Source organism: Dioscorea cayenensis, chromosome 19, assembly GCF_009730915.1.
Source record: "Dioscorea cayenensis subsp. rotundata cultivar TDr96_F1 chromosome 19, TDr96_F1_v2_PseudoChromosome.rev07_lg8_w22 25.fasta, whole genome shotgun sequence".
Lineage (NCBI taxonomy): Eukaryota > Viridiplantae > Streptophyta > Magnoliopsida > Dioscoreales > Dioscoreaceae > Dioscorea > Dioscorea cayenensis.
The window spans coordinates 18,475,748-18,498,877 of record NC_052489.1 but is presented as its reverse complement, the minus strand read 5'-3'; the positions used below and the strand labels follow the sequence as shown (position 1 = coordinate 18,498,877).

Below are 23,130 nucleotides of genomic sequence, written 5' to 3'. Positions count from 1 at the left end.
TATCTTAGTAAATAATTTTCTCAAGATTTTTAGGGATTAGAATATTTTTTAAATATAAATTAATAAAAAATGAATATAAATTAAAATGCAAAAAAAAAAAAAAATCCGATATCACTTGTACAGAAAATATTATAAATTTAGGGATTAAAAAAATCGCATATTTTTAATTTACTAGTAAATAATATTAAATATTTAATTGGACCCAAGGTAGGCGTTTATGTATAATTTTTAAATATAAACTTTTTGAGGGGTTTATGAATAAAAAATCCATAAGAAATAAGAAACGCTGCTAGAGCTCCGTGTTCATTTTTCTGAGATCTGGAAAGGCACAGCAGGTATCCGAGAACAAGTGCAAGAAGGCAAGAGAAAGGGGGAAGATTGAGTCGACGACATGGGGGCTTTCATAAATCTGGAGGATTCCCCAATGTTAAGGAAGCAGGTTCGATCTATCATCTGATGAAATTGATTTTTTTTTTTTCTTTTTTTGGTAGGACTTAGTTTGGTTCTTGTGTAACATGGGGTGAAAATTGAGGGAAATGCGATGTGTGGAGGTTTTTTTGTGGATTTTTGTTGTGGTAATAGTTAGAATTTTATGAATTTTTGAATTGAATATTCAAGTGGAGTTGAAAAGATGGAAGTTTTGACCTGAAGGAATAATTGATATACTTGGTGCATGTGTTTTATGGGAAAGTTCTGTTCTTTTTTATAAGATGTTTTCAAGCATTTCATTTGAACACTTGTAATCAAAGCTTTCTCAACCAGGATGTCTTGGATCTTATGTATTCAAAGACTAGGTGATTTTAAGGGCCTGCACCCTGGATACTCAATTGTTTGCTTAGCCATCTTGATCTAATAACCTTTGCATGTTTTTGAGCTTGATTAAGAAAAAAAAAGCCTTCCTTTGGAAAGGTTTATAGAACTGGCCCTCCACTTTCTTCACAGTTATCTGTGTTTTGTTGATTTTAAACTCGTTGGTGCCTGTAAAGGTTGAATATAAAATCCTTTAATCAAATGGGTGATTATGACCAATATAGTGTAACGTTGGTTACTCATTGTAAGTTCTTGTAACATTGTTATAGTTGAGTCTGTGTGATTCTGATAATCCTTGCATGTTTATTTTGTGTTGTGTCCATGCTATGGGTTGGAGGCCTAGTCACAAATTGTAACTCCTAGTCAAATATAAAAAAAAGAAAAAAGGGAAAATGCTTGTCTCTATTTTGTCCCTTTTGTCTTCTGTTCTTGTATGAAGTGAACTGATTAATCTTCTTCTATTTTGGTAAAGATGTATACATTTGAACAAACAGCTGATGAATTGAAGGATCGTTGCCAAAAGCTTCAGAAAGGGTGTAAGAAATTTATGTGAGTATGCTGATTTATTTGTTTGTTGGACTTCTTACATGTAGTTTGTATAGTAAACTCTTCATGTATAAATACTTCTATATAATCCAATAGTTTTTTAATATTTCGTACAAACTTTCTGCCATGCTCAACTTAATTAAACCTTGGAATAGATTTATCCTGTGCAAACATTGTATTTTGTGAGTTTTTATATGATAAATCAACTCCATCGGTCATGGTTTGAAAATTCAAATGAGAGAAATAAAACAGTTGAAAAAACAACAGCCATAACAGAATCTTTCACCTATATTCTCATTTATGAAGTGTTCATGGTCTGCTATAATCAAAATTGTTGAGCAGAACACAAGCATGGGTATAGGGCTTGGATGAACTCAAAGTGTAAAAGAATCACTGCCACTAATTTGTAAGGAAATTTAGCCAAAAGTAACATTAACGAAACAAGGTGCTTTCTGTAAATGGTAAGCTTTTTGAAGAATTTAGTTCTAAGATGTTTATGTCGATTCTTAAAAGCTTGTTAATGTCTGCTAAGTACACATTATTTCTACTTGATTCAGAGTGAAAATTTGTGGATGTAATGGTTATGTAACTGAATGTTTAGGGCAGCGCCCAAAAGGTCACACTTGATCCTTTCCCATTTTTGAGCTCTTGCCGTCTTACTCTTGCTGACTGCTTGACTTCCATACCTGTAGTATGGGCATTCTAATGGACTGCAATAATGTTGTTGTTTGTAAACTAAACTAAACCAAGAGTTAGACTCTATGTAGGGTTATAGTTTGATGTGATAATGATCTTAAGATTCTTAACTAATGGGCATAGTTAGGTTGTATAAAATAAGGTTTGTCTGTTTATTCTTGGCCTTCATTAGGGATTAGTTGCATTTGCAAATAATAAAGCTGGGAACAATGACTGTGGTATAGAGATCTTTGATTTAGTTTTCTTCAGTGGGCATAGTTCCAAGAAGGTCCCACTTGGCAAGTCAAACAGACATCTAACCATTCCAAGGAGGCCAGTATGAGTCACATCGAGAAAGATGTGAAATTAGAAACTGCCATGGAAAATAGTTGCATTACTCATCATAAGGGGTTTTGTGATTGGGTGATGCATGAAAAATGCGGTGAATGCATCATGTAAATCGTAATGAGTAAATGGTTCTATCTATGATTGGTATAGGGTATGTGATCCTAAAATTAAAAAATTACACGCTGATTTGATAGATGTAATATGATAAAATTTGTTTTGCATCAAACATCGCCTTGAGCTGGAATTTGGGTTGCATGGTGGCTTTCCATATGATCAGCTGGACATTCATCTGTGCATTAGTAATAACAATGTGCCTTATCAATAAATTTGTTCGTTTGTTTTACTATGACCCACCTTGCAATTTTTATTTTTATTTTTATTTTTTTGAAAAGTATTGAGTTCATGAGTATTTGTGACAATGCTAAATTATATTGTTTTGTTGTTGTTGTTGTGCTACTTTTATTGTAAAATGTAAATAGTCTAAATCTTCAATTTAGGATATCTGGTTTAGTAAAAATAATATCAGTTTTATAAATTATAATCCATTTGCAAAACCTAAAACATAGGCAAGCACAAAAGTGTCCCTTTGGCATGAGACTTTGGGAAGGTTAGATGTCTACAACCTTAATGCTGCTTGCCTCGTTGTGGGTGTGTGCATGCTTGAGGCTATAATGTCCACTGGTCACGATTGAGTGTTTATACTTGGTGGGGGTCATAATCATCCAAAGACATGGTTTCAAGTATCCATTTTATCCTGTTTGGATGTTTCATACCAAAAGGTTACATACCAATATTCTAGAGCTTTCTTAATCATTGATAAAAATGTCATACAAGTTTAAATGTTTCTTTAACCATGTAAATTATAGTTTATTGTAGCAAAATATTATGATGGCCAATTCAATTGAAAGCGGTCTATAGTTTGACATCTAGGCAGGCTACTCGAATACCGTATGATACATTGGAGGCACACATTCTTCCATGATCATGCTTTACCTTGGTTCATTTGAAGAAAGAATTACTTTTCAATCATCTCTTTTCCATCTCACTCTCTATTTTAGTTTCCAAACTCATTCCTCTATTTTTTTGGATTACCTTATCATTTTCTTGTCTTTTTATATCCATGATTTTTTAATAATTTTTTCATTATAATTTTTTTTTATCTTTAAATCTTTTAGTAGTGATTTTTATGATTTTAAAACTCTATTTTATTTTAATATGATTTAAATCCTTTATTCTAAACTCTATTTCTCTAAAACCAACTTACAAAATTTTGTTTTTTACCAAAATGTTCTTTATCCCTCTATGAACAATGAGATGCATATGACTGTATACACACACACACACACACACACATGGTGGTGTCCATGTATCCGGCATTCATTAAATTCAAGTGGGATATTTTCCGATACTTAAATACTCAACAGCCATATCCGTGTCTAATAATGGATCTAGGTAAAGTTGGAAAGCATGAACTATTGATTTTTTTATTGCTGACCATGTACCTTGTTTAGCAAGTGACCACAGATTATCTTGTATATTTGCGAATTCAAGTCTTTCCTTGTATACTCATGTATGAATCAATATGCATTTCCATGCTTGAATTACTGTCAGTTGTGTATAGGTGTTTGTCTCCACTGCCTGTGTGGAACAAATAGATTTCCTAGCAGTTGGTCCATGATAGGCTGCAGGGAGATTACTGAATGATCTAAGATGCTTCCAATTTTTCTGCTGAATTAATTATTCATTACTTAATATTTATCAACAATTGGGCATTTTTCTACTCGAGTTTTTGTGTACGTATCAGTTGTCACTTGTAGCGGGCTCAATTATTCTGGTGTTTGTATGAGGATATCTGGTTGAGAAAGGCATTAGTGTGTAGTACTAGCAAGTTTCTCATTGATTTATGATTTTTGGGGCTCTATAATGTTACCACTATAATTTTTTAGCTTCTCTTCTGACAGGTTTTCACTTGAAGAAGGATATGATGGAGACCTTGCTTTTGCAGATTCTTTGGAAGCATTTGGTGCTGGGCAAGATGATCCAATCAGTGTCTCCATAGGAGGTTGTAACAATTTTTTGCTTATTTTTGTTCATTTACTCTTGTGAACCAGTCCATTCATGTCATCAGTATGGATGTGCAATTAAATTTGAAGGCCAACATAAATTGCATTTAGATGTGATGGCCTTACTTGTTGTGATGTTGTTCATCCACATAATTTTTTCCTTGTGTGATTCACACTCATGGCATTAGGTATCTTAACGACCCAAGCTGATCTTAAACAGAGGGCTATTAAAACTTTGCTTAGTTTGAGCTCGATATGAATGAAGTCAATCTTGAGCTTGACGACAAGCATAATTAAGCTAAAGAAAGAGTATAGTTACATATGTTGAATTTGTAAGAATTAAGTTCATGTAATATAACTGAGACAAGCTCTTGTGCTTTTGAGCTGAAAGGAACCCTTGTTTGAGCTTGGGCCCATTTAGTAAACGAGTCTCATCTCGAGCTTGAGCTCAAGGTAGAAAGCTTTATGTGCTCCACTTGTCAAGATTTTTACTAGCCACACATTAGCTAGCTTAGCTCCACTTGCATAAATGACAGGTCCTACATCATTCAGCAAATGGACATAGATAATTAAGCTTCTGTGCAAGCATCCGTTGCTACCTGCAAACAAAGAATATCTGAATAGATATTATTTTCATAGGGAGTTTGCATAGAGTTCTGTGTATCTTCTTTGAATTTGATATAAATTGGTTAACTTGTAAGTAGTGAAGAAAAATACTTTTTGCTATTAACTTTTCATTTGAGTCAGCTGTGATGTTCTATTTTGATTTTGGGTTCTGCAATGTTCCTCTTGGGGACTAATCATCTTTACTATGCCTTTCTCTTCTTCCTCATCCAATTATGTGAAGTTTTCTAAGTTTGATGTAAACTTTATGATGATTTATTAGCTTCCCAAACCTTCTCGCCACTATTATATCTTTTGAGAAATTAGACCACGATTATTTGAATAAAAATATTTTCTATTAACTTTTTTCATTGAGTATAGAGGAATATTTTACATAATTTACCTAAGGGAGCTTTATGATAAGAACTTTTATCATCAGTTTACATATTTAAATATTTTTTGCATGTTTTGGGGATTTTGTCTAATACGTAAGGTATCTTTTTTATTTTTTTGTGGTAAAACCACACTTAGCTTAATATTTGTGTTGCCTAAAATACCTACCACTTATACGGTGAATTGTATCATATAATCTGAAGTCTAGTGTGTATTGTGGCTTTTATGTTTCTTTCCCAGATATACCATTCTTTACAGATCCCTGTTAATTTGAACTTATACATATTGTGTTTATGGTGGTTTGATATGGACTTTTCTTTGGTAGATGTTCTATTCTTCTAAGGTGGTATGCCTGTTCTCTGGCAGGGCCTGTTATGTCAAAATTCACAACTGCATTTAGGGAACTTGGCACGTACAAGGAACTTCTTCGCTCACAGGTCAGTATATCATTTTTTTATTCCAAATTTCTGTGGTACGTGACTCATTGGCATGTACGGTCTTATATTATATATTTTGGCATTTAATGCACCCTCTTGGTATGTTTGGGTTGTTGTACGTATTTAATAAGTAATACTCCCACACTAGTTAGGTGTATGACTCTCATTCTATTAGTTTAAGTTTTTGGGTTTAATGAAGGCCACGCAATGTTTTTGGTTTGCAGCTAACATAGTATAAGAGCTCTAGTTAATTAATTGTTTTTGTTTGTGGGGTGTAGTAATTTGGATAGGAATAGGTAAGTATGGGTCTTTCGTCTATCATCTTAAGCTTTTGGGTTGAATGAGGATCCATGTAGTGTCTTTGGTTTGCATCTAATAGTACTCTCTTTGTGTGTGTGTTAATGTCATTTTCTGTATATTTGACTTGTTTGACGTATGACCTTATGACTACACTCAAGTAATTAATTTGACACACAGAATGCCTGTCTAGATATTAGGATTCTCAGTTGAAGAGTTTGTTGAATTTAGCACCTTTTAATTTTTTTGGTGCAGGTTGAGCATATGCTAGCCGATCGTTTAACGCAGTTCATGAATGCAGATGTACAAAATGCCAAGGTATTTGGTGATTTATGCTATTATAATCAGTTGCACTAAAACTATCTAGTCTCCCGGTATAATAACTTTAATTGAATGGCAAATTAGCAAATTTTAGGAAGCTTTGCTAGAAAGATGCTATGTTTTGTGAATTACTTTTGTTGAAGTTCAGAGACAGTTTCAAGTGCTGGTGCTTAATGCTTGAATCACAAGCTGGCTTGAAACAGTCAACTTGAAACTCTTTTTTTTCTTCTCCAAAAGGGTAGTGGATGTCTGGAAAACGTGTTGCTTCCAGCATCATGCAGAAATGGACATTCCATTTGTTCTGGTGCCTATATATGCGGCAAGACGGTCTTGCAGAACCACCTGAATGCCTGAACCTGGGCATCATGAACATATTATCACAATAAATGACTGAAGTAAAGTATTTCCCTTGTGACAATTGGCCAAACACATTAATTCCTTTATATTTTTTGTTAAAGCCAACAGTAGTTATTGTGACTTTTCCATTGTTTGTTAGGCCCCTAAAGTATACAAATGTTCAGTATGTCCAGTAAATATTGCAAATACATTCGTTTTGGATCTTTATCCAACATTATGAATGATGTAGTAAGACACTGGGCGCATTTTTGTGGACCCACATAGAATGGACGGTCAAAATGAACAAAGTTTTACAGTTTGGAGGCTAAAATAAACTTTTTTATATTAATAAGGACAGTGGCCCCAAACTTTAGGGCCATTGGTGGCTTTAACCCTATATATATATTTTTCTTTTGCTTTATCTCACTTCAATTCTCATTTGTTTGAGGAACACATGACGTGGCATAGCCAATTAGGAGAGTAAGGGAAAAATGGTGATCTCTTATTTTTTGCTAAAAATTAATCCCCATTTGTGTATTTGTGTTGTCTTCATTTGGAATAAAAGAATGAAGGATGAACACTGTATATAAACCTAATTCCCTTGAAATGAATGGAAATCTTTGTCATTGGTTGAATTGGTAGTTTGGATTAGAGGTCCATAAATAGTAATATAGTATGCTGCCGCAGATACCTTGCCTCCTGGGTGGTAACCTTGAGTGAGCTATAGGATTACAAAACCAAGTGTTCCAATGTAAATGACTGACCTTTGCCAAATTGATAGCTCTGATGTAGTTGAGACTTGGTGAGGATGGGCCACAAATTCGTGTTATGCCCCAAACTAGTCTGTGATGTTGGCAAACCGACTGAATATATACGGTTATGTGCCCCACAGTGTATGCAAGGCCTTAGACAAGGAGAACAACTGAATAAAATGCGAAAGAAACATAAATACGCTAATACAAGTAATATAGGTTTAAGGAAGGGTACAAAACAAGTGCAGGATTGGGTGCTATAACCATTCTAAACATAGAGATATACATAGACAAAAAGGGACCTAGTTACGCTTGCAGGCCCTTCCTACCCTCCAATCCATTCTAAACACCAAAAAGTAGTGGAATTATGCAAGATCTTATGTCTTTAGTAAAATAACCATAAATAACATATTTAAACATTAACGACAATATCAAGGCAAATAAATAACAAATGAGAATAACAACTCAAAGTTGAAGAGTATTTCCAGATTTGAAATACCAACAAATCAAATATCATAAAATTTGACATATACACAATGCAACTAAAAAGTGTTCAGAATATGTTATAAATACTATTGTTATTGGTGGTTTAGATCAAAATGCGAGTTTATAACTTTTGGTTGTCTGAGTTAGTATACTAGAAGCTGCTATTTTAGTACTAGTGGCACTGTAGCGAAACTAGTTTTAATACAAATACGTATTGACATGGCCAATGCATACTCTCCATTAGCTGAGAGTGAAACATAGTCATAGCCAGAGGTTAATACAAAATCTATAGAAAATAAATATAACAAATTAATATTCAAAATTTTCATAAAATAAGTATGGCCAAAGTATAACCTTCAAAATTTCCAGAAAAAGAAACATTCCAGTAAGTAAAGATAACAAAATCATAATTAGAATTTTTGGATTAAATAAAGCCACTGAGGATCTTCAAACCACCTGAACATCAAATAATAACCCAAAGAAAATTTTAAACCTAACTCCATCCGGAAATAGCACTGCATGAAGGCCTAAATTTTTGGGAGCAGTTATCACAACCTTCTTTCTTACAAAGAGTTTAGTCCCCTAAACTCACATTGGAGAGATTGATAATATGTGGTTGCATTTTCTCGTGATAATCTCAAGTTCTTAAAGTTATTCTTGGCCAGGGCGATTGGTCGATCTTACCTTGTCAAAGGAATTAATACAACTCCTTAATTACAACTTTTTCTTATCAAAAAGCTATAATAGTTGTCCCTCATAGGACATATTGTTCCTAAGTTCTATGGGGATATGTCACATGATGTGCACTTGCTCTACTACATACTTTCTCAACAAAGAGACATGAAAGACATTGCATAACTAAGACAATGCTAGAAGTAGAGCTAATTTGTAAGCAACTTCACCAATAAGCTCACCTTCAGACACAAGTCTAGCCATTGAATAAATGGTTACATCCAAGACCTAAGCATACTGCCAACATCAACTTCTACCTTCATGCTGGATACTGGAGTACTTTAGACATACTTGAGATTCGGAACAACAAACCCAACAAGGTCCACATAGGCATAGTGAAGCTCACCACCACGTAGTGACCTTACTCAGCATTTTCCTTTTCACATCCATAGGTCTTGTACCCTATTTAGCCTTTTTTGATGTCCTCATGATCACTTGAGTACTATTGGACTTTTTGGGGATTTGTGGTGTTTTATTGAATTTTTAAGGAAAGTATTTGGATTTGAATGTGAGGTTTTGGTTGATAAGGGACAAAACCCTGGTTAAATTTTACACTAACTGCACCTCACCTCTCTTTTTCTCTTTCTTTTGCTTGACGGTGTTTATGAATCAGGTAGAAAATGACAGTGTTAATGAATGCAATAGAAAATGATAGATCCTTTTTTGACTCACATATCTTTATCAAAGGTACCATGAAAAAAAAGAGCATACTATTTGCACTGCAATCGAGAGAGGAACATGTTCTTGGTCTATAACACTGATTCTAAATGTAGATAAGTGAGTTATCCAAGCTCGAGTATTTATAATATAATGTGGAATCACAATTCATTTCAAATACTTCTTGATCAATTTGAAATGAAGAATATGCGAAGATAAAGATCAGAGAAACTATAATAGCTCATTGAATGGAGACTGAAGCAGTATCGTTTACCTCATTAATTGATGTGCTATCTTATGATGAAGATGATATGAGGGTCAAAAAGACTTGGATGATTCTAACAATGCATTTCTATTCTGAAAAGCATTTAATTTACCAAAACTGTAGTGTTTGTGTCCCTTCATGTTATCCATCTGCAATGATTTGTAGTTAACAAAACCTCCAAGTCTTGTGATGGGGCATGTACTTGCAGTTTTTAGTGGGACAATTCCTTAAACTTATGCATGCTTAGGAAAAGATGTTACCAAAAAGGGAAATGGCACTTCATGCCTACTCAACATATGTATTTTGACTTATGCCAAAGTAGACGAGATCACTCGTGTGACTTTAATTTGGCCTAATTAGAGCTATCTATTGGTTGAAGCAGATCAACCCATCACACCTTCTACGCAGGAACATATACTTACGTCTTTTGTGGAATGATTCCTTAACACTTCTGCATGTTTTGTTGAAAGTGGTTTTCAACATGTGTTCACTTTTGTATTTTGACTTCTGTTGTAACTCTCATTATACCCAATTAAGGCTATTGATGGGTTGTGTTAGAAGCAAAAGCTGCAAAACAAACATATAAACTCAAAAGTTTTGAACAACCTTGGATTATGTGCATGTTTTGCATTTGATATGTTCAACTATCTTAGCAAGGCTGAAAATCCCAAGTAAAATGATATATATCAACTCAATAATCAATTGAATTGATGAATTAGATTGCTGAAAACACCTAATAGAACAAAATTGAAGTAATCCTAATATGAATTCAAAGAAGATTGTTGCAGTAGATCTAAGGGATGTTTGCTTGGAGGATAAGAGTGTTGGTTAAAGGATTTTATTTTATTTTTCAAATATAAGTTGGAGGAAAGGTTGAAGATGAGATGTCTAAAATCTACTTTGAGCATACCATGCATGAGTAATTCCCTCCATCTCTCATAAGTACATGCATTTCCATGCATGCATGCAATACCCACAAATGCACAGACTTACACCCCATGTAATTTTGCATCTTTCTCCCTCTATGCATGCATCTCATGCTTCCTTTAGGCAAGCTTCCATGATCAATACAAATACATTTGATCATATATGCATGCATACCAACCTTAACACCATGTACCCTTGCATATCTCTCTGCTAATGCTTTTTCCCTTTCTCACTTCAATCACCACCACCAGTTCTCCCTCACAACCCTTTCCCCTTCTCCCCACACACAAGCCTCACATTGCTGGCACTTCTTGCACCAGTGCTCCGCTGTTGGAGTAGCATCACCAATGGCCTTAAGTGCTGCGCTGGCTCCCAGTGGCCTTGTTGAGGCCTTCATAAGTCCGGTGTGTTAATGGCCAGCTCGGAGCTTTCACTAACCAAGAATTTATCCTATAGGCTATCAAGAGCTTTAAGAGGAGACAAGGAAGCAACCGTATTCCTAACTCACCCCTGCATCTTCTCGATGATTTGAAGTCCTTACTTCCTCTCCGTTCTTCTTTCTCCCTTTATTTCTTAGGCGACCCCCCGAAGTTTCTCCAAGTTTCCAGTTATATCTCTTCCTGTTAATGCTCTTGAGAGGTTAGGTAGCAGGGTTTGGTCCTTGTTAACCAAAACCTCACTTGCGAACCAAATATTTCCCACAAAAATTTAGATAAAACTCCGCAAATGCCCAAAAATTCCAAATAAGCCACTGAGAATCTTCAAACCACCTAAACATCAAATAATAAACTAGAGAAATTATAAACCTAACACCAGCCGAAAATAGCACTGCATGAAATTAGAAGAGAAAGCCAAAATTCTGGGAGTAGTTATTACATTGTGTTTGTATGGAACTAGAATATGCGTAAGTTTGGGTGTGCTTATTCTCTTCTCGGACTAGAATTCTACATGTCAAGTTGAGTACAATGCTATTAAATTAGCTACCATTTTTGTATTTTGGAAGAACAAGTGGGCTACAATTTCTACAACTATTATGATTCATTATTTTATGAAGTTCCAAAAGGATTGAACTGCATAGTGCAATTGCAACCTACTAGTTCTCATTTGAATATTTTCTAATACAAATGGAACTTCTTTCTTTATATATATATATTTATGGGTTTGACCTGATCTCTGTTGCTATTTCTTTAAGAGATTTCGTTGACTTCTCATTTGGAGAGAGAGAGAGTGTTATACCAACTCTCCATTGTGGATTTGGTGTAAAAATGAATAACCTATAAGGTATATATTTTGAATAGGAGATTAATAAATATTTACAAATTAGTAAATTTATCTTTTTTTTTTGTTAGAAAATGCCAAATTTTTGGAGAAGCGGGGAAGGATTACTGTCATGTCTTACAACAATTCTTTTGGTTCTTGTAGGATTCTCGCCGACGTTTTGATAAGGCTTCACTTGCTTATGATCAGGTGCTCGTTATTTCATTACTTTCTTATATTAGTTTTATTGTAACACCTGTGTTGCTGAAACTTCTTCAGAAGCCTGTGATATAAAGTACCTGATGTCCTTATAAATGATTTTCTTTTGAAATTTCATCACTCACTATGCAGAAGTCAGCTATCTTATCGTTCCTCTTTGTATATTTGTTTATTTATTTTGGCCAACATGCGAGAAGAAGATTGATTGAATTTTAACGTGCAATTACTCTGAAAGGCGTGCTCACTTAAACTATTAAAAGAGCAGATAGATTTCGAATTTAGTGCTCTACGATCATTTTGATGTACATTTGGAATCTGAGTTAACTGGTATTTCTCATTTAGTTTGTGGGAATTGTGGTATTTTGTGTGCAAGAGAGTGTTTGACATCTTATGTAAAATGTCTTCTGCCTTTAATTTTATTAAAAAGTCATAATATTGCGAATAGTTCTTTAGTTTGTCCATATTATAGTAGCCAATCATGCGACATTTCTTGGTCCAAATGCCAATTAATTGCATGTAAACAATAGGATTGCTGGTTTACAATCAGTGTTTTTTCAATCGTATGCCAGTTCACAATTTCATCAATATCATCTGATGAGTTTGTTATCTCAATGCTTTTTTGAGAGTATACCTAATTTAATTTGTCATACTTTGAGTTTTATTCTGCTGCATATGTTTACTTTTCATGATATTATTCATTCCAGTTATTCATTTGACCTAAATTTTGACTTTAATTTTATTAATGTAGCTTTTCCTAGAAAACTGGCCATGATAATTACCTCCTAGGTTATGTCTATTGCTATTTTGTCTCATTTTGGTCGATGACTAATATCTCTTAAAAAATGACATATTATTGTATAAATTATCCTATTTGATTTCAACAAAATTGTGTGTGATGAAAATGAATTAGAGAAGAAAGTTGTAATGACAATATCACAATTAATGTTCTTTTTTTTTTGTTTGAATTTTCAACCAGAACTTCAATTCATTTAATCTTTGGTTTTTTTTTCTACAAACATAGGTTTTCTTTCTAAAGGAGTTGATCTCTGCCTTTCCTTTGTGCATCTTTTTCAACATTGACCTAATTTACATATCCCTATGTCCTTATGTATTTACTATTCTCATCCTTCAAGTGACTCCAAAAGTCACTTGACATTTTTTTGTTTGCTTAAACTTCTTTATTACTTGTCTTCTTGGTCCACTCAAAGTTGTATGACATGGCAACAATTTGGATAATCGTTTCAGTTGATGACATGAACTAATTAGATAATCTAGAAACATTTCTACTTTTGTCTATCTGGATATAATCTTTTAGTTTGATACTAATTAATCTGTCCTCCATACTTTTTTTTATAGTTTGCTTAAATCGATTACATTCTATTTCAAAGAAGTGCTTTTCCTTATTTGTTTTTACATAGTTACAAAGATAAGTATTTGTAGCTGATCTTGTATAAAGTCTCATTCAACTGGATATTGCTGATCAAACTAAAATATTGTTATTGTTTAATAATGAGATTGCACTTGATTTCCTTGAGTTTTAAGATTTAAAATTTAAACCACTACTGTCTAAAACTAAGATAAGCTAAATAATAAGCATGATCAAATGGAGCCCTCTCTGTGACTCTTGATCAGCAATTTGTATATCCTCATCTTGTTGGTAACAGTTGGTCTACTTATTAGTATCATTTAAGTTATATCTCATACACAGAAATGAAATTCCAACCTTAGTCGTACCTGCAGTCTTGAATGACGAATTATTTTGTGATTTGCAATGACAACAAGTATATAGCTCTGGATAAGCCTTGTTTATCCTTGCAAAGTCGTCCATATAAGAAAGTTGTTGTGTGAGTTAATCTATTTTTTGTCCTTGAGTTTCATTGTATTTTTTTTTTGTCCATGTTGCATTCTTTTGGGCAACTTGCACGTGAGATAGGATTTGTAAATATGAGATTGGATAAGGAAGAATGCCAGAGGAGGAATTCTGGAATATAAACATGTTATAGAGGAACATAAAAAGAAGAGCATAATATGGATTACTTAACACAATGAAACAAAAATGTTTAGAGTTTAATAGAAATGGGAGGATTGTTCTTGTTATTAGTGTATTGGGAGAAGAACCAACATTTTGGGTTTACAATGATAGATTAATGCAAGAATTGTGTAGTGATAACATTTATGTTACACACTATTGATTTTTGGTACTCTTTCTGTAAAACATAACAGAAATGAAAGTCTAAGCAGAAGATATCAATGGATTTGATAGTGAACGGCACGAGTTAGAGGTAAATAAAAGTAACTTCTGGATAGAAGATGATTTGAATCTCATATGATGTTGTGCTTTATTAAAACAATGGTCAAGATATACTAAGATAATTGAAGGAATTATGCGATAGAATGAAATGATCTGAATTGGATTTCTTGTAAAATAACAATGTTCTAAAATTGATATATACTTTTATTGGCTAAAAAGCTTATACATGGCGGACAATTTAAGATTTGGTTGTATGACAAACGGGAGAGAAAGGACTAAAATGGGTATCTACAAACTTTGTTAAGCTAGAGTTGAAAATGAGATATTTGAATTTGGTTAATGTTATTACAGATGAGCATCAAAGGTTTGGGTTAAACATTATGAAAATAAAAAAAATTATTTTGACAATGTCTTCCGCGCTTGTCATTCAAAAGATTATGGTGAGATTGAAATTGAACAAATTGTGCATAGGGACACAAAGTAATCAAAAGTTATAACTTCTTGTGGAAGATGAAAATAGGAAAAGCAGTGGGATATTTCGAAGTAAGTGGATGAAGTTCATTCCAGAGCTTATTTATAAGAGCAAAAGAGATATTAATTGTTATGGAAAAATCATGTAACAAGATTGTGGACAGATTTAATTTTAACCATTCTCTGTGGTATGTTGGAGCTAGTTTTCATAGTTTTATTCTTAGCATTTCTGTTGGTGTATTATGTTTACCTTGTTTTTTTTTTTTGGAAGTGATGTTCATGTGTGGCCTATCATAAATGTTCTAGAATTGTAGATATCTTTGTATCCCTGTTATCGAGCTGTAACTGTATTGTCATAATATTAATTATTTGTCATTGACTTTGTCACATGCTTTCTGCTGTTGTGATAAATGTGGCAACCGACCGAAAGGGTGTCTTTCCTGTTCAAAATGATATAAAAATAACATGCACTTTCCAAACACAAAACTAGTAACTGAATATGAACATATGCATAAAGAACAAGTGTTATTTACATAAAGAGTGAAACTCAATACCACACCTACAAGTACGACGACTATGGTACAGAACCAAAACTAGATAAATAGACTCAGCCAGTAGTCAGAGGCAGCTATCCTCAACTATTCTACATTCTGACAGGCTCTAGGTTTTTTTGCTTGCATTTGAGCAAATGTTTTTGTTGGTTGGTAGTGGTTACTTAATTTAATATCCAATAGCGGTGATATGAAATATAAGAAACTTGAAACATGTTGATCAATTAGTAAAATTCACAAATAACACAACATGACATTGTAAGTACTAACAAATCTTTTCATAAATAAATTATGACAATCAACTAAGTCTTGCAACTGAGAAACCAATAGTTAGTAATTCGATAATCTGATAATGTGATAACTGTGTCACATGTGGATGGACACCCCCAAAGAGCAGCACACCTAGTACTGTGCTCCCGAAGAGTACGGGTTAGGGGTTTTAAATGAAAATTGTGGTTTTGAAATTCATTCTCTCCCAAATGCGATATTGAATGCGGTCTCAAAGACATTAAAGGTGCATACACTGAGCCCTACCATAACTGGGTGGATCTTGAAAATGTGCATATATGACTTAGATCTCCAATATCCCCTCTTTTTACTGAATACTTATTTGAATATTTTCTTAAAATTTACAACCACAGCACATTAATAATCTCAAATCAATCACTGCTATAACATGTAAATATGCGGACAATATCATACATAATCATGACATCATACAAGACTTGGAAAGCTGAAATTGCGAAATTGGTTTAACTTATAACTGAAAATGGCTGTTATTAAAGTTGTCGGTAAAATGTTGATAAAAATATGCATTTGATAATGCAAAATTTTTGAATATCAACCAATTACCAACTCACCTGTATTCCCTCTAGTTTCCTGCTTGGCTGGGTCCCTCTTTGGAGCCCTCTCTTATTTTCCTTTTACCCTTGCCTATAAATAAAATAAATAATATATGAACAGTTAAATGTACCCAAGAAGAAGATTTAAATAGAACATGCATGTACAACAAATTTAATGCACACATGGGCTTTTGACCTAGCTTTTAACAAGGTTTAGAACACATGGTTCAGAAGAGTTCAACTCCATCCTAGCATAAGACAGCCCTATTACTCATGCACACACCATCACTTTAATCTCGATGAAGCAATCATGAATCCACATGTTAACACATGATGTACAGGAGCTTTAGTTCCATCACAGCTCATTCTGCTAAACTAAGAATTAAATATGAGTTAGACTCAAAACCATATGAATTCATGGTTTCAAAACAACTACATTAAGGCAATATTATGCTTTGGAGAGGCTTGAGCTCTAATTTTTGTAGCTTAAGCTCTGTAGCTTGGCTACAATCTGGCCTCCAGTTAAGACTGAAAACCCAGGGCTTCAAGCTAACTATGGGGTTGCCAGGGATTGGGTTGCAACTCCAATCTGCAGCCTTAATGTAAGGGAAGATAGAAACTATAAGGTGCTAAGGGAAATTGAAGGGGTTACCGGCCTTATTTTCGAGCTTGGTGCGATGTTCCTTTGGGTGGTCGCATTCTAAAAACATGTGAGGAGGTCCTAAAGCTTTCAGGAATGAGAGTGGAGATGCACTCAAGGGTGTGGATGGTGGTTAATAAAAAATTAAAACATGATAATGGTGTTTTATGCCTTACTTAAGCTTTAATTGTGTGCTATAGTGGCACCATGCAACCAGGTGTTAGCAGCTTGCATGGCTCCCACTTCCACATGGCCCTCTTTATTTATTTATAATTTATAGGCTTGGAACATTATGGACTCTCTCAAATGTAAGTTTGGCTTATTGCTTTACAAACCGTTATTATCAGGCACGTGAAAAATTTATGTCACTTAAAAAGGGGACTCGAGCAGAGGTGGTTACTGAGTTAGAAGAGGTAAATTATCTTTTAGTTGATATCTTTGTGTATACAAATGCTAATTTATATACTATCTGTTTACTTCATTCTTCCCCCTTTCGTTTTAATTCTGCAGGATCTTCATAATTCAAAGTCAGCCTTTGAGAGATGTCGATTTAATCTAGTATGTATTGTATTTTTTTTCATTCTTTAATCTTCCTTTTAAAGCAAATTTCATTTTTTTCAATGTTCCAACTATTTTCTCTGGTTTTCAAGTAATTCAGGTCACTGCTCTTTCAAATGTTGAAGGAAAGAAAAAATATGAGTTTTTGGAATCTGTTAGTGCAGTAATGGATGCTCACATGAGATACTTCAAGCAGGTATATTTGGTTTAGTTCCAAGAAAGCATCTTTTTCTGATTGCTATGCAATTTGTTTTGGATTTATTGTGAAGATTCCTTACCTTTTGGTTTAGGGATATGAGTTATTAAGCCAGATGGAGCCATTCATTCATGAGGTAATCATGCATTTGTACATTGAGGGACATGATTTTCCAAAGTGATATTAACTGTAGCTGATTATCTTAATGGAGTGTAGGTTTTAACATATGCTCAACAGTCAAAAGAAATGGCTAGCATTGAACAAGACAAACTTGCACAGAGAATCCAAGAGTTCAGAACTCAGGTTGCGCTATCCAACCTTAGATCTTCCAGTAATATAGAGGCATCAACCAGTGGTGACGGTATTCATGTTGTTGGTATTAATTCATACAAAAATATAGAAGCATTGATGCAATCTACTGCACAAGGAGAGGTACCAATTTTTTTTTATTATAATTTCACGGCAGTAAGAGAGTATTGTTTTATGCCTGAACTAGGGCATGTGCGTCAATAGTTGATGAATTATTCTTTTTAAATCTTATAGTTGTATTAACTATAACCTTTTTTTTTTTTTCTGGAGTTAATATTGAAACTGATTTATTGGTTTTGTAATGCTTAAATAAGGTTTTTATCATTCTATATTTGTCGATGTCTATTCTTGGCCGCAAAGAATTTGAAATTGCAAATATCCTGCTGCAGTAACTGATCTATGGACCACCATTATGCTAAAATAATCTAAATCATATCTTCAGGTTCAAACAATAAAGCAAGGTTATCTTCTTAAGCGGTCTTCAAATTTAAGAGGAGACTGGAAGAGGAGATTTTTTGTACTTGACAGCCATGGGACTTTGTACTATTACAGAAATAAGTTGAAGGTATCTGACTTTAGGTCTGCTTTTTAGATGATTTTGAATCTCACTGATTTCTTCAAAAGCACAAGAACTGTGTTTTGAGAATGGTTGCATCCCAATTTGGTTCAATTTGCCTCATATATGAAATTTATTCTCGTGTAATGCATAAGGTTATTGAATTATTTATGTGTCTGATGCTGTGAATGAGTTCATTTATATTTCTTCAGTATTTAAATTTTTTTTCTTGCACATAAATGATATCGGTCCGAGGAATAAAAGAATTGCATGGATTACCATTCTGTATATGTATGTAATTCTTGTGCACAAGTGACATAGTAACATTGCATAAGGTTTGAAGTAGATTAAGCAAAACAAACAAAATATATTCAATTTGTTATTTACACCTCTAGAACAACGCTATGAAACTCTATCGAGTTTCTTTCATTTCTTTATTGGTATAATATTTTAAAGTTTTAGCTGATCAACGTTGTTTTACATTAGAGAATTTTCTCAGGCATGAGGAATTCTGTTATCTGCAGTGAATGTTATTTATCATGTGGTTTTAGCAGCAACTTGGTGCATGTGTCCCATGTGAGGTGGAATGCAGCTAAAGTCATCTACAAGTTAAGTCTTTAGTAGCATATGACATGCCCTTCAGAATTGTGCAAATGCATGAATAATCAATTTTCCCACACCTAATGTCATGTTTCTTTTTCTTTCTTCTCCAAAGTTTACTATTTCTAGTGGGTTCAAAGTCAAAGGCTATTCTTTTTTCTTGACCATTTTATATATCTTGTCTTTTTTAAGCTATTCTGGTAGGAGAGCTTTGATCAATGCTTTTCATAAACCTTACTTTTGTATGATTCCATACATTTTCCTTTTCTTGTAGCAAGGTTCTCAATCACAGCAATCAGCTGGTGTTTTGGAACATGGCAGTGGTGTTTTTAGTCGATTCAGATTCTCCCACCAAAGGTCTTCATCTCTAGGTGATGATCACCTTTGGTGCCGCACTGTTGATCTACGGACTTCAACTATAAAAATTGATGCAGAACAAACAGATCTGAGATTTTGCTTTAGAATAATTTCTCCAATGAAAGCATATACATTGCAGGTGTAGAAAATTGATTATTATTATTATTATTATTATTTTATTTTATTTTATTTTATTTATTTTTTTACAGCTGGTTTCAACCTTTTTTTGATAGGGCACTGTAATTTTTCCATTTTATTGCACTTTCTTATTAGTGACTATTGTGCTGGTCTTTGCAGGCTGAAAATGCTGCAGATCGGATGGAGTGGATTGAGAAAATTACAGGAGTTATAGCCTCACTTTTGAATTCTAATTATGTGAAACAGGTATTTATCTAAACGCTTTTCATGTCCCTGCTTTCTCCAATTACTATGTTTTTTGAAGGATGTTAAGTTACCAAGTGTAGCGTATAAGGAGCTAGGTTCATGTAGATTGGATTTAACCTATCAATTTACTTGGATGCAAGGAATTATGGCAAATACTAGCATAACCTAGGGGGAAAAAATCAAGTCATACTAAGATGAACTTCTCAAGTAGCAATGATATCATGCTGCCAAAAAAATGAAAAGGGAAAGGTTTCCTGGTAACTGGATTAGATGGTGTCCAGATGAGAGGGTGGTATGTGCGTTAATGATGATTTTGACATTTAATGGTGTACTTTATTTTCAATTTCTAATTTATCTAATTTCTGTTATTAATATTTTAGTACGATATATATTTTGTGGATTACTTAATGGTGTGAAATGATGTGTCCATTGATGCTGATTTTAACATATTTTTTAAATTGTTTATATTATGTGCTAAGACAGAAGTTTGCATGATCAGTATGCTTTTTGCATTGTTATGTCTCCTTCGGTAATTGTCACATGTCTCTGGCATGCTGAGTTTTGTCATATACGTACTGACATGAGATAAATGCTTATTTTTATTGTTAGTATAAGTTTTATGTGATTATATATATTTGGTTCCTTTTTGTACATGTCTCTCTGATATAGATAATGATTTTTTTTTGGAAAATAACAAAATTTAATTTTTGTTGATGTTTGCAAATTATCATTAATGCATCTACATTTTGTTCCTATGTGTTTATACCATGTCATCCTGTTGGACTGTTTTTTAAAATGATCTAAGGGTGGCGGAATATAATTTATTGAGTGAAAGATATTCTATCTTCATTTGCACTATAGATCTTGTAGAATCCATGGATCTAATCTTTATCCTATGTCATTCTGTTATCTCATTCTAGTTCACTGAAATATGTCAAATAGATCAGATCTAATTTCATATGTTCTGCTTTACTGCTGATTATCAGTCATTTTATTACATGTTGAATTTGCCTTCTTCTAAGTACTCTGTGATTCTTATACTTTGTTAATATCAGCCTTCTCCTAGAAGAGTGTACATGGGCAGCAGTAGTTTTCATAATGCAAAAGATTATGATTCACTTTTGCTGAATCACAACCACAATATGATCTCCAAGGACAATGTTATTATCAAACAGCATGACAGTGTACTTAGGCTTCTGAGAAGTATTCCTGGAAATGATGCTTGTGCAGAATGTGGAGCTCCTGAACCTGATTGGGCTTCCTTGAATCTGGGGATTCTGATATGCATTGAATGCTCTGGTGTTCACCGGAATCTTGGAGTTCATATTTCGAAGGTGTGAAAAAGTGCATTTAGATACTTAATATAAATCAAATTTGTGATCTCTTTCATCTTATAACTGCATTATGTATTGATGAAGTTTTGAGTGTTAATGTCTAGTTTCTATAGATTAAATATAGAAATAAAAAATGTACAAATTAAGGTAAGGAAGATTTTCGCTGATAGAAGTAGGCATTACCTTAGACTTCAAGCATTGTTAATTTGCTAAGGGTTTGGGGTTATACATGCCTTGGTTAGACTTTAGTGCGGGCACCAACTTTGATACCTTTTTCTTCAGCCAATTAAATATCTTGAAGAGGCATAGTTTATCAAAGTAATATTAGGACTTGCCTATTTGATGCTAATAAGTAAACTGGAAACAGATCGCTTATGTTACTTAACCTAAAGCTCAATAAAACTTCTGTATTATAATTGTACACTTTTAATTGAAGTCATTGATTTGGTTTTGACTTTGGGATCTAATAAACAGAAATTTTGTGATTTGATAGTTTTATAAAAGCTTGTGCTTATGTCTATGACTATGACTATTCCTTAAACATTTTAATGGGATTCAATTATTTGTTTGGTTAAGGGTTCTGTGCGTCTGCTGGTGTATTCACATTCTATTTCATTTTTCTTTCCCTGAGTTTTTAGGATTTGAGCACACAACCATTTCTTTAAAGGTGTGTTTCTCACTGCAAGTTGATTGATGATGCTTTAAGAATTGGGTCTCTTGTAGTAGAAGAGTGGGTGAAGAACATGGGTGTGGCAATGCATAAATTATGCAGCTTTCAGGTCGACCAATATTTTTGTCTTAATAGTTCCATAGCTTCTCTTTAAACAATCTTGAATACAACAATAGCTTTTGTCATAGATTGCGTTAGTAACTTGCTTGGTTGTATTATATGGTTCAATAGAAAAAAAGGCATTATGGCCCTTATGCATGTCATTGGTGTAAACGCCTAAATGTAGTTCTCCCCATCCTTTCAAATTCATTCTGGATTACAGAAACTTTCTGAGTTTGACAAAGTGCTTAACATAGCAACCTATACGAAGAAAGTCATTTTTATAATGTGGGAAGGCTAGGTCTAGTAGGCAGATGATGACAAACAGGGAAGGAAGATGAATAAGGGTACCTTTTTGAATAGGCATTAGTTATAACTCAATCTTTCTATACAATTTACATGCGTATAGGACTACAACTATACAAATCCCATAAAAATTGTTTCACAACTAATAATGTAACTATTTAAAACATCAAAATAAATAAATACATAAATAAACCCTTCATGCTGTTAAGATGTCAAGATTGATCACTCAAAACTAAAAATTGGTGAGCAGAATTCAAGCAATGTCCTGCTCATTAACCATAGTTGATATAAATTCCTCTTTGTACACATCTTTTTGTGTAAAGCATAATTAATCTCAAGAAATACTAAAGCTTCCAGTGATTAGGATATCTGGTTGTTGTCTTACTCACTGAAAGTGGTTGCATGAAATACCACTTAAAATGGCTATAAATAACCAAAAACAAGTTGACTGTTTGAACATGGTTTACTTTAAAATTAGAGGGGACACGCACTGGAACAGTTGAATCAAATGCTAATACATGTGCGAAGAAAATACGCTTACTGCTATGGAAAATATCGTGAACATGATTAAATTGAGATTGCATCAAAAGTTGCTGGACATTTGTAACTATTTATGTTGCCTTCCCAGCAATCAGTTCCCTATTTTTCTGTGTTTTGACTCTGCAAAGTGAGTTCTCATAAAAATGGATCTTAACCTGTGATCCAAATCCCAATGCTTTTGTTTAGTGATTCTGAGTTGGACATAGAACTTGAGGTGAGAAGCCTTTACAATGAATGAACTGACGTTGGAAAGCATTGTCAACCGATTTACCATCGTGGAAGTTGATGCTGAACTCTTGGTAAATCCAACTTCAAGGAGTGAGCTTATATTTGTTGTGTACA

General features: G+C 33.7%; 1 protein-coding gene across 1 annotated transcript; it reads left to right on the top strand.

The window, feature by feature from the left end:
- The first annotated feature begins 290 nt into the window (after positions 1-290).
- LOC120250424 (ADP-ribosylation factor GTPase-activating protein AGD2-like) lies at positions 291-21,179 on the top strand. The gene is made up of 15 exons (XM_039259242.1): positions 291-439; positions 1,283-1,359; positions 4,341-4,441; positions 5,805-5,875; positions 6,428-6,490; positions 12,071-12,115; positions 17,227-17,292; positions 17,390-17,437; positions 17,538-17,633; positions 17,728-17,769; positions 17,850-18,065; positions 18,385-18,507; positions 19,373-19,594; positions 19,753-19,839; positions 20,895-21,179. The coding sequence occupies exons 1-15, from the start codon at positions 392-394 to the stop codon at positions 21,177-21,179; spliced, it is 1,590 nt and encodes a 529-aa protein (XP_039115176.1). The 5' UTR covers positions 291-391.
- Positions 21,180-23,130: the final 1,951 nt, after the last annotated feature.

Coding starts and splice junctions, on each gene's coding strand:
- LOC120250424 (XM_039259242.1), top strand. CDS start 392: ATGGGGGCTTTCATAAATCTGGAGGATTCCCCAATGTTAAGGAAGCAG. Junction 4,442..5,804: donor AATCAGTGTCTCCATAGGAG/GTTGTAACAATT, acceptor GTTCTCTGGCAG/GGCCTGTTATGTCAAAATTC. Junction 17,770..17,849: donor TGGAGCCATTCATTCATGAG/GTAATCATGCAT, acceptor AATGGAGTGTAG/GTTTTAACATATGCTCAACA.